This window comes from Gobio gobio (genome assembly GCF_949357685.1).
Source record: "Gobio gobio genome assembly, chromosome: 6".
In the NCBI taxonomy this organism is placed as follows: Eukaryota; Metazoa; Chordata; class Actinopteri; order Cypriniformes; family Gobionidae; genus Gobio; species Gobio gobio.
In genome coordinates, this window is record NC_137102.1 from 40,499,778 (window position 1) to 40,512,450 (window position 12,673).

Sequence of the window (12,673 nt, forward strand, 5' to 3'; positions counted from 1 at the left end):
GCAGCAGCACGTGGCATAATGAAACAAAAGGGAAGCATTTATATTCAAAACAGAGTGGATGTATCAAGAGAAAATGATATGAGTAGGAAAGAACAAGTGATTTCAAGCAGAATAAAAATGGGGCATAGTAACTGGTCTTCCTAATATTAAACACCCAACAGGAATGTGCAGTCAGGAGTATGAGACGGTTGAGCATGTTTTAATATTTTGTGGGAAGTTTAATCAAGAAAGGTAATAAATTATGACCCAGTTACAGAGTTTAGGACGAGTAGAGAGAAATGTTAAAAGTAGGCTATTTTAGAATTCACAGAGAAACAGAAAGGCAGGGAATAGTAGGTTTTTTAAGAGAAACCGAATTGGACAAGATATAGTGTAAAGGGAATTTAGTACTGTGGGTGGCAGTAATGCAACAAATTGGATGCAAGCTGCCAAACCCCAAAGAAGAAAAAGAAGAAGCGCCTGTGGAGCAGATCGTGCACTTCAGGCGCGCCAGCGAAGCAACGGACATTGAAATGAATGGGCTCGTGAGAAGATACAGCTCAAACGGCAAGAGGAAAGCTGGATTAACGGTAACTGTATCTACAGGAGTTTACACAGTTTGAATAATCTGGTAGTAGTTATGCCAGCTCTGGTAAAGCCAGTGACCTAGACTGATCTAATTATCATGTTTTCTCCGATAAAATGTATGTTTATGGCGTTTATGTGCTGAATATAGATATAGCCTACTATAGATGTAGATCAAGTGACGAATACTGAAACGATCGAGCTGTCTGGTATCTGAATATTTTTTTTGGGGGGGGGGGGTAAATAAAGAAGTCCAGCACGAGACAGTGTAGCACAAACAATAACTTACTGAGGTTAGAAATGTTTCAAGCGATTTGATAATTTAAAATTAATTCATTAATTCATTCAAATGCAAACATTTGTACTGTATGTTTTATATAACGTATTTGTTGTTATTAATTACAAGGACTTAATGTGTGACTGTGACAGCCTACTGAAAATCAAGAGAGAAACATTATATTACAGTTATACAGTGATATAAGATTTTTTTATAGGATATTGATGCAGAACATACATTAATTGTTATCAGCTACAAAAAATGTGAGGAGAGTTTTATATAATCATTTAAAATGGCAATATACTGAATATGTAAGGTCATGTTAGAAACAGTGGCATTAGTGATTGTATTTCTGAGAGGTGAAACACCTGCTTTCTAAAGGTTTTCACACAAACAGGATCAGAAAAAAAGGTTCAGTGTTATTTCACACAAGCAGCTGTGAGTTTATGGTTCATATCCTCTCACGACACACACCTTTTTTAATATTTGAGTGACACGTGACCATCGCATGATGAATTACTAAATACTAATAATGACTTTCTGCTGCAACAGTTTCCAAGTGTAGAGAATGAGCAGTTGGAGTGACACTGTTGCAAAGATGGAGTTTATTAAAGAGGAGAGTGAAGACACGAGTGATGCAGAAACATGCAGAATGAAAGATGAAGAAACGGAGGAACAGAAAGGTGATCATTCTTCACTCTTCATTAATAAAATTTGTTTAACTCTCAATCTCTAGTGTTTGTGTGTAAAAACCTTCAGACGAACACAGTGTTTTTTGCATCTCGTGTCGCTCTTTAAGAAATACTTGAACATCTTTGCACCATGTTGCATTATGATGCATTAACAAACAGCATATATGAGCCCAGAAATTATGTATCGCATTGCAAAGATGTTGAGATGATCCTCACAGAGTTACGTGACATGATTTACGTCACACACAAACATACACTTGAGACGAAGAGACGCACTTCATCAGAGATTCTCTGCTAGCGCACATATACCATACAATATAATATGACATCAGGGATACTAAAATAACACTGATATAAAGCTCTTTTTATATGAAGGACAACTTGGACGTTTATGCCGAACCAAAAAGACTCAAAAATATCAGTTAGCTATGGATGTGTGTACTGTTACATCTCTACCACTTTTGGATGCAAGATATTTTAGCAAAATATATATTTTAGTCAGAATTATTGCAGTGTATTATATCGCGCTCCATCTGTTTGACGTGCATTTGTGTTATATACTAATATATTAGATCCGTATTATTGTACATCATATCTGCACATAAAAAGTGTATTAAACTTTATGTGAAAAAGTTTATTAAACTTTTTGTCAGGTGCATTTTGAAAAGTTTTAACTCATCTAGGGCCGTCACTAATTATCATTTTGGTAATCGAGTAATCTGATAATATTTTTGTGGTTATAAAAATAGACCTAAGTGAACAATAGCTTTTAAAATTAGAAAAACATAATAACAATGAGGCAATAATCAGTAAGTATCAAAAGCAAGTAAAAAAACATGTGGTTTTATTGAACAACACTGAAAAAATAGACCTACATAATATAATAAACATAATATAAACATAATCCACTTATGTACATTATTATAACCAATGCCTGCAGAGGGCGCTAACGGCCTGGTGACAGCCCTAAACTAATCATGTTATAATTAATTCACTTCAGTTCTACTTTCTGAGTATGAATTATCATATGCTGTAAAAGACAGAACAAGCACAATAATGCAAGCACAGTAAAAAGCTTTGCCACAATCTCAACTCCATCATGATGATATCGCAGGAGAGTTTCGCCTCAACGATAAATATCATTGTTTTAATATCGCAAGATCTAGTCACACCCCATATAAGAGTTTATCAATTATACTTAACACTGATATAAAGCTGTCTATGTGTAGGACAACTTGGACATTCATCCTGAACCGAAAATATTACTGGTACGAATGTGTGTAGCATTACACCTCTACTGCTGATATACTGTACACCTGTAAATTTTAGGGATACTCCGATCAGGATTTTTGCAGCCGATATGAATACTGATTTCTTGTCGTCGTGATCTGCCGATCATTCAAGCTTTATATAGGTGATTATATCAGCTCTCTGTTGACAGTCACTGTTAACCCCCTTACACCCTGAAGGCATTTTTAACGATTTTACGTCTAAGTGGCATACTTAAAGGTCCCATGATGTGGATGTTTTAAAATTATTTGTTTTCTGAGGTGTACTTATATTGTAAGTATGATTTTTACATCATAAAATGTCATAATTTAGAAATAAAAAGCATTTTTCAATCCTGATTTTAGCCCTCTGGCAACATGACATCATGACTTTGCGTAAACATACACGCCACTTTCTAAAGCCAAATGGCGTGTTATCTGTACGCACTTTGAGCTATCCGCGTGTATGTCTACGCCGTGTGATTCCGTGTGTATGTCTATGGCGTGTGATTCCGCGTGTATGTCTACGCCGTGTGATTCCGCGTGTATGTCTATGCCATGTGATTCCGCGTGTATGTCTATGCCATGTGATTCCGCGTGTATGTCTACGGCGTGTGATTCCGCGTGAATGTAAATGGATTTATAAACATACTAAATAATGTTTTTTTGAAAATGTAAAAATGCAGAATGTTTCTTTTGATGGGTAGGTTTAGGGGCAGGGGCAGTGTGTGTGTGTGTGTGTGTGTGTGTGTGTGTGTGTGTGTGTGTGTGTGTGTGTGTGTGTGTGTGTGTGTGTGTGTGTGTGTGCGTGTGTGTGTGTGTGTGTGTGTGTGTGTGTGTGTGATAGGTAGGTTTAGGGATAGGGGCAGTGTAGGGGGATAGAATGAAACGGCGTTGATAAACACGCTAAAAAGCGATTATGCGTCTTGATAGCACGCCAAAATGGCATAGCGAATTGCCGTGTCATACATATGCAATTTCATGAGATACATCTGCCTCTGGCTTGAATTCTGTTTGAAGGGGCGTGTGTGCTCTGAGACTTCAGTGTAATCGCCCACTGTTGTGATTGGCTGACATCTTTGCATTTGAAATGCATATTACATGTGGAACCCCTCTCGAATATTTTTACTATGTTTTTTTACTATTACAGCCAGGGGCGTAAATTTCATCTAACAGTTGGGGGGGGGGCAATAAACATTAAATTTCTCATGAGCAATTTTTGATGGGGACACAAACAGCAAAAATCGTACGTGTTAGGATATGTGTACCACAAAAACAAAAAAACAACTGTTTTGGTGCACAGAAAAATGATGTAATGTCCATTTTTCTTTTCTCTGTCATTTTATCTGACCAACAACACAAAGTGAAAGTCGTTTAAATACGATTAAGGTTCACCATGCAATCATATTATAATTATTAAATTAACCTGCATCCTCCACATAGTATTTTATAGTATGATATTCAGATATTTAGATATTCAACTGCAGCAAGCCCTCTGATTTGCCACTTATTATCATATTGAGCAAAACCCAACACAGATCTGACGGAGCGGCCGTCCGCATATACTTTCGGTTTAGAATGAACGCCAATTCAGGGGCTGGTTGCTTGAATTTTGGGTTCATTAACCTATTATTCATAATGAAAAACACAACAACAAAACAGTACAATGACACACTCCCTTAAATAGGCGCTTTTACATTTCGCTTTGAAACCAAATCTTCCACGATCATGTCTGTCAGCTGTTTGCTAGTTCGCCTCGTGCTGTATTGAGTATACACGTTGAGTTTTTAATAGTTGTGTCTGTTCTCTAACTGAACTAAATTATTTTATTACTATAAAAATGAAAACGACGGTGGCCCGGGGCAGTGCCGCAGTGGGCAAGGGATGTTAACAGTGTTTTGCCTAATCTGTATTAAAGAGAAAAGACTCAAAATGTTTCTAAACTTAAAATGCATTTTTTGTCCCGTTTGCTTTTGTATTGTTTTACTACTTACACATTTATTTTAAGTATATATCATTATATTATTTACAATACTCAGCATGGTTTTTAGGGGGGGGGGGGGCAGGAGCCCCCCGCCCCACCCCCCCAATCTGAGCCGTCCCCCCTGCGATTTACACTGATTTGACACGATTACCCTACTGATTACAGCTGTCGATATAAACAAATTGTGAAAGTGTTGATGAGAGCATTATTTTTAGATCTTTTCCCATCACATGAAAGGCTGCAGTGATGAGCATTGAGTAGACAGACAGTCTGTTTATCGCGTGAATGCTGTGATCTCGTCATTGCAACACTATTTCTCTCACACAATGCTCTCACCCCAACTAACAGCAAACATTCATCGATATGAATTCAGTAAGAGCTTTTTTGTGCAGCATAACAGCGTCATTCATTATAATGGCAGTTTGGGCAAGTGTGCAGATATACTCGCGACGCGTGATTGACAGCTTGAACACCGTTACTCACTGTTTGTGGTGGTGCTGTCGAATCCATATCGTAAAAGTATGTTTGTAAAGCCTGTGCTGACATTGTGACTGAATTAAATGTAATTTCATTTTCTCCAAATTCTCTGGGCTGGCAAATCAGAGGAAGGGGAGGTAACCTTTTCTCATATGACGACATACAGGGAAGATTCCAGATTGGCCTGAGCTTTCATTTTCTCAAAGGCAGAGCAGGATACCCAGGTCTTGGTTTACACCTACCGCAATTTCTAGCCACTGGGGGACCATAAACTGGCCTAGGGGAACTCATATTAATGTTAAAAAACCTCATTAAGTGAAATTTAAATTCTAAATGTGATGGCTTATAACTCTACAAAAAAGAGATATTGTTAAGTACATGAACTCATTTGATAGAAAACCTTTCAAACTTTGGTCATGTTTGGAGGTTCTTATGTTACAACACTACTGAGAAAACTCTATGGCACACTCCAGCTTTAAAACTGTGTCTGATTGATCTCTACCCATAATCAAGTTTACATTGGTTAAACTTTCAAATGACGTTAAAAAACACTGTGTCATGATCGCGAAGAGATCGGATCCCTGAAGTCCTATAGCTTTAGTAAAGCAGTATGTCAATGTCACTCCATGAGGACTTTCTCAAGAGCAGACGATTGGTTGTAGCATCCTTAGTACCAATTTTTTTTTGTGACTGAAGTGATTGTATTGGTGCAGAACAATAATAATATGACTATTGTATTCACTGGTGCCAGAATCAGTTAATGTGTTCATCTGGAGCCCTGATGTTTGACCTCTTGCTTTCTGCCATGAAACTGTGGCTCACTCAAGTTTCTTATTTGTCTGAATTGATTTTAGACCTGACGGAAGTGAAAGTGGAGTGTGAACTGAATCAAGTGGAGGAGGATCATCAGAAGGTCATAACGGGAGGAACATCGAGTCACTCACAGACCGAAAGCGATTTCTCTCAGAAAAGAGCAGGAGCCAAAAAAACACCATTCATCTGCCCTCAGTGTGGGAAGTTTTTCACACTCAAAGTGAACCTTAAAAGCCACATCAAAATTCACAGCGGAGAGCGAGATTTCTCCTGTCTGCAGTGCGGAAGCAGCTTCTTCAAAAATGCTGATCTGAAGAGACACTTGCAAACACACAGCGGAGAGAAGCCTTTCAGCTGCCCTCACTGTGGGAAGAGCTTCACACGCAAAGAAAGCCTGGAGAATCACATCCGAATCCACACTGGAGAGAAGCCCTTCACCTGCCTGCTGTGTGCCAAGAGCTTCATACGCAAAGGACACTTCAAGAATCACATGCGTGTTCACTCCGGAGAGCGGCCGTTCACGTGCCACGAGTGTGGGAAGAGCTTTACACAGGCCACCATCCTCAAAAACCACCAGCACTCGCACTCGGGAGAGAGACCGTTCAGCTGTGGCCAGTGCGGGAAGAGTTTCATTTCAGCCAAGCACCTGAAGATACACCAGAAGATCCACCAGAAGCTTTTCTTGTGCTCTTTCTGTGGAAAGATGTTCTCGCAGCTGGGCTACCTGAAAGAGCACCAGAAAATACACACCGGCGAGAAAGCTCACGTGTGCTCGGTGTGCGGTAATAGCTTCTCTAGAGCCAAATATCTGAAAGAGCATCGAAAGGTCCATACTGGAGAGAAACCCTACAAGTGCTCACATTGTGCCAAGAGCTTCAGTCAGTCAGGCAACCTGAAAATACACGAGAGAGTTCATACCGGAGAGAAGCCGCACCGCTGTCCGCCATGTGGAAGGAGTTTCATAACAACCAGCGCTCTGCTGTCTCATCGAAGAAAATGTTGGCAAAAATTGTCATAGTGAGCAGAAGTCAAGATTGGGAAATTGAAATTGAAGATGAACTGAAGTGTCATTTGCTTCTATATCTTTGTGGACCGATACATTAACATGTTAACTGTGGCCATTAGTTTCAATCCACTTATTTATATGTGAATTTTGGGATATTGTATAAAAAACGCTGGATGGAAATACCAAGATCTGCATACATTTTAAAAATGTGCATAAAAAACATGGGCTCAATTGAGGTGGATAGTTGTTTTATCCAATAAGACATGCGCATAAACTACAATGGAAACACATTAAATCCCTCTAAACATCATGTGACTTTCCCTCAGCAGAGGCTGTGATTGGATAACTGGACTAATAGGCAGACCAATGGCATCGCAGCATCTCAAATGTTGGTTTGGTGGCTCTGAAACGCCTGAGTCAAAGTCTGTCATCAGAATGATTTGGTTTAATTCCCTCCAGAAGAGTCTCACACGAATGATTTCCCAAACACCAGCATCCCAATGCAAAGAACACAACAGAGTTTATTGTGTTTTGCCTGTCGCTCTGAGATGCAACTCATTTATTATGGAGGGAAAAAGAGCCCGATTGCAGAAACTTAGTTTCATTACTGATATTTTGCACAAGTTACCCAGGAAGTGACGATTTTGTTCTCGTAAACACATAGGATGGAAACACTGCTTTATTCGCAAATGTTTAATGCCATATTGCAATTTTGCACATAATTTAAATTTGCAGCTTTGCATGGAAACATAGCTAATGTTTAACACAAGTCTGTTATTTCTCCATGTATAGCCTTAACAAATCAAATGTATAAATGACAGCTCATGAAAGGATCTTTGTGATACACAAATTGTGTATTAAATCAGTCATACACAATGGGCATGTTCGTTTATGGTTAAATAGGGTACATTCATATTATTTATTGGGTTTAGTGAAGACCTATATGGTGTAGACTGTTGTGCTTGGATTGTACATTATGAAATGGCCATAAATGAGAGCAAAACATTGTACAGAGCTGTTTAAAGAGCACAGAAATCCAATGTACTTGAGCTGTATCACAGTTCTGTGGTAATAACCCCCACAACCCTCCATCAGATCATTAATCCTATATATATATATATATATATATATATATATATATATATATATATATATATATATATATATATATATATATATATATATATATATATATATATTATTCCTGATGTTTTTTGCTTATTTGAATAGAATGTCATCAAATCATCAACCGAAAGCTACAAAAACACAACATGAATCTGCATGTATTTCTAAATCAAAGTTTGTGAAAAGTGTGATAAAGGGACACAGGATAGTTATAGTGAAGTTTGTTATTCAAAGGGGGAGTATCACACTCAGTTTCTGTCAAACTTGAGTACCAATAGAGTAGTATTGCATCCTTCATATCGCCAAAAAAATCTTTAGTTTTATTATATTTATAAAAGAAAGATATGCTGTACCGGGTCTTTCCAAATAAAACCGAGCGGCTGGAGGCGTATAGTGTGGGCGGAGCTAAAGAATCACGAGTGCGCGCAGCTATTGCGTTTAGAGCGTCTGAAAACTGTGACATCCTTAAACGTGGGGGGAAAAAAGTTATCCTAAATAAACCATGGCTATCACTCAGATTCAGCCATACATATATGATCCAGAATCTGACCCGGAGGCTGAAATTTAACAGGAGCAGCAGCATCAACTACTACAGGAGGACGTCTCTATGTGGTACTGTACCTATATATTTGCTTAGCAGCTTGTGTAAATTACATTGCATGCTCCATTGATAAATTAACTATACGTGATCATGTTGTTTCCTTGATGGGCATTGCGCGCCAATAGCCAAAAAAATAGACATTTGAAGAAGTTTTACTGACCGTCTGCGGTTCCAACGCACAACCGTGAACCTTTATCGTTGGGACTGCTCCAACCTTCATTATTAGACAACCTACAAATCCGGAGTCGAACTGGGCCTTGTTTATAAAACAATCGTCGCCGAAATGCAGGGAACAAACATAATCACGGAAAAACAAACTCCATCCACTGTCCCCTTAACGCTGGGTTCTTTGGGAAGCTGAACAGGGTTGTCTTTCCCTAGCAACCAAAAATACACTTCTTTGGTGACATTGTTGATTTCTTGAAGTCCTGTGACCTGGTGAGTGTGCAGCACAGCCAACGACTTCCCTAAAGCCGAGCAAAGTGCTTTGATGGGTGTACTGCTTTCGCTCTCTTGCTCTGGTTGACGGGTGTGCACGCGCCCTTCCGGGAGAATTGCCCGTACGGCCCGTACAAGGAAATTCCGCCCTTGTTGACGCCACGCAGACCCATACTCAAAAAAAACTTTACGAAACTTGTCAGAAACCGGAAGATGTATTTTTGGCACAGAAATACTCCATCAAACGTCCAACTTAATTTTTGAAACTTTGTCCATGTTTAGCATGGAAATCCAAATCTTTAATAGTGTAAAAAGCTCAGTATGCATGAAATAGCATAATCAATTATAAAGCAAGATGCCTTATTGAAATATGTGAGATGTATGGTTTATTTAATCTGCAAAGGTAAAGCATAAAGTTTTTGACAAGAAAGACTTCAGCAAACGGTACACCTGTGTATTTCCTACTGGTGGATCTCATGTGAGTGACTGGTTGCCCCGCCCTTGTCGTCAGAGTAGAGAAGAGATGCTGCAAGAGAGAGGGGAAGTTACTCTGATTCAAAATTATTTTATTTAAATGTTAGATGCAAAGAAATTGTTTTCAGAATACACAGACACTATTGAATGTCCGTTAATGACCAAACATGATTTTGCAGTCGCAGAGACTAATGGGACCAGGATCACCACCAGGGATTTGCATTGCTTTCAAATATAGATACCAAGGTTTTATTGAACTAAATACATTATAATCAGCTAAAACGAATGCGCAGGTTACTTTTCTGAACAATAGCGCACCTGAGTCCGTGTTTCTCACAATGTTCACACGAATCGTGGCACAGTTCGAGTGCAACCGAACTCAGAGCACCTCCTCCGGGTAGTCTCTTGTTCGGTAGGCTACCCTAGTGGCTGGTGCGCTCCCAGGTCCGCATGACAGCTTTCACATTATACCAATTTTTCATTAATAAGACCACACCAAGAAAACCCCATTATATTCAATGATGCTGTGATTGTCCACACATGACGCGACGCAACAAAATGTTCTACTGTAACTGACGCCTCGTTCTATTTTGGATCTTTGAAATATATGTTGTATAGTTTGTCACATGTTGTGCATGTACAAATAGGAAATATGAATGCGAAGTGAATTTGTGGTCTCATTTCAAATGCATTGATCAATATGCTTGCGTCAATGTCACCGTAGCCTATATGTGCGCTGTTTCCTTTCTGTGTGTTCTGACCCCTAATGGAAAATATCAAACTCTTCCATTTCAGAGTCCCTGTCTGTTGAAGATGTTGCTGTTCATGTTTGTTAGCCCGGGACATTTTACAAATCCAGACCAAACGATGTTCTACGTCCATGTCCGGAAAGAGTAGGCCTAGGCTAACGCCAGCGTTGTTATGGCCTAAAATAATACATGATTGATTAACTTATTCTAACATTTTTCTTTAACATTCTCTTTCTAACATTTTTCAAAGTACATTTATGAAATGCACTTTCTGTAAAGCTGCTTTGAAACAATGTGTATTGTGAAAAGCGCTATACAAATAAATTTGAATTGAATTGAATTGAATAGGCTATCCATGTCACACAGTAAGATTTAAGATTTTGGTCATATCCAAGACGCAGACAATATCATCGTCAGTAGGCTATACTTATTGTATTTCGACCACAAAGTGTCACTGTGGCCTCAATGCTTCACCCTCGCCTACTCTGAGCTTGATTGCTATGTCTGAGGTAAACCACGCCCTCCTCATTACCCTACGGACAAATAAATGTACAAATACATAAATGTAAAAATAAATAAATGTAGAAATAAATAAATGTGGAAATAAATAAAAATAGAAATGAATAAATGGGAAAATAAATCAATAAATATGGAAACATTTTTATATATACATAAATATGGAAATAAATGTATAAATAATTATTACTTTTTTTGTGCTTTTCTATGTATATTTATTTATATATTTATTTTTGCTTTTTAACATTTATTTGTATATTTATTTATGTATTTATTTATTTTTAATATTGGCAGCTTTGGAATTCCATAGGAGGAAGGCTCAAGATGAGTCTGTCAGCAGAAATCGTCAGGCTCTTCAGTATCGGGCCTACAAATAAAATAATGTTTGGATTAACCTCATCCAAAATGATTTAAATATTTCTAATCATAAAAGTGATTGTCAAGTAGCACATAAATGTATCAAAATCTACATGTTACATCAATCATTTACATTATCTCTCTTACATGTTATACATAGAATATCTTAGTTATTCTGTTTTATTATATATTAAGGTATGTATGTGTCTGTCTGTTGCTAATGCACAGATCTACAGTATATTGTCTTTGTTCTGTGGATGGAGTCTCTATACAGACCAACTAAACATTTTTACCAGTTAAAAGCATTCGTGTGTCTTTCACTCGCTCTGGTCTAGATAGTCAAATGCATTTTGTTTAGCAATTATAATCTTTCCCTTCACCACATTTACATTCATGTAATTAAAATGATACATATAGAGTTAAGAACAATTGTTTTTGTTTGAAAAGTTCACTTGCCTATTGTATTATTGAAGCTTCTTGAGCAGATGCAAACCGACAAACTCTTTTAGACCATGCTCCAGGCGCGCTGACCATTTTTCCCATCGTTAAACTAGCAAAAGTGCACTTGCGCCGTGCGCTTTAGACCATACGCTTAGATCGTTAAAATAGGGCCCTTAGAGTCAAAAGCCAACCATATTGTCATAGTTGATTTTAGCAGAGAGTGAAGTAGAGCACTTTGCACAATAACAACCACAGGTACCACAGAAGGCAATAACTTATGCGCTAAGAAACAGGCATGATGAATAATCAAAAAACATGGAAACCAATTCAATACAGGATGTAAACACAGGAAGTGGCAACGGAAAACTATCAAAATACGAATCCAAACAGAACATAAACACATGGGAAACATAACACGTATAGCTTGCATTGGATAAAAGACAATAACAAACGATTCTGATGAAATAATTCTGAAAAATCAATCTCCACCAATAATAATATATTAGTTTGATCTGACATACTTCCAACAATTTAAATCAGCTCAAGCTCATGTAGACTCACAACTAAATCACAATTTCAAAGTCAAGTTGAAGCATCTTAATAGTGCTGGCAAATGTACCACAATAACTACCCAGCAAACTCAGTTCGTTGTGATGACTTTGTCAGTAGTAGTAATTTGGTCAGCGTGACATTACTTTATGACAACGTTGTAAGGACATTGTGGTAAAGTTCCATTTTTTTTATCATCTTGGCTAACATTCCAGAAAGGTCGTGGGCACATCCTCAAAAGACGTCACTAGTTTGTTTATCCCACAGAGAACATTGTGAGGACGTCATGGTAAATTTCCATTTTTTACTATCTTGACTAACGTTACAGAAACGTTGTGGGCA

The 12,673-nt window shown here is 38.0% G+C and overlaps 1 protein-coding gene across 1 annotated transcript; it reads left to right on the forward strand.

Moving 5' to 3' along the window:
- Positions 1 to 439: 439 nt before the first annotated feature.
- Positions 440 to 7,955, forward strand: LOC307127858 (uncharacterized protein). The gene is made up of 3 exons (XM_079819328.1): positions 440 to 569; positions 1,394 to 1,524; positions 6,117 to 7,955. The coding sequence occupies exons 2-3, from the start codon at positions 1,410 to 1,412 to the stop codon at positions 7,091 to 7,093; spliced, it is 1,092 nt and encodes a 363-aa protein (XP_079675454.1). The 5' UTR covers positions 440 to 569; positions 1,394 to 1,409; the 3' UTR covers positions 7,094 to 7,955.
- The last annotated feature ends 4,718 nt before the right edge of the window (positions 7,956 to 12,673 follow it).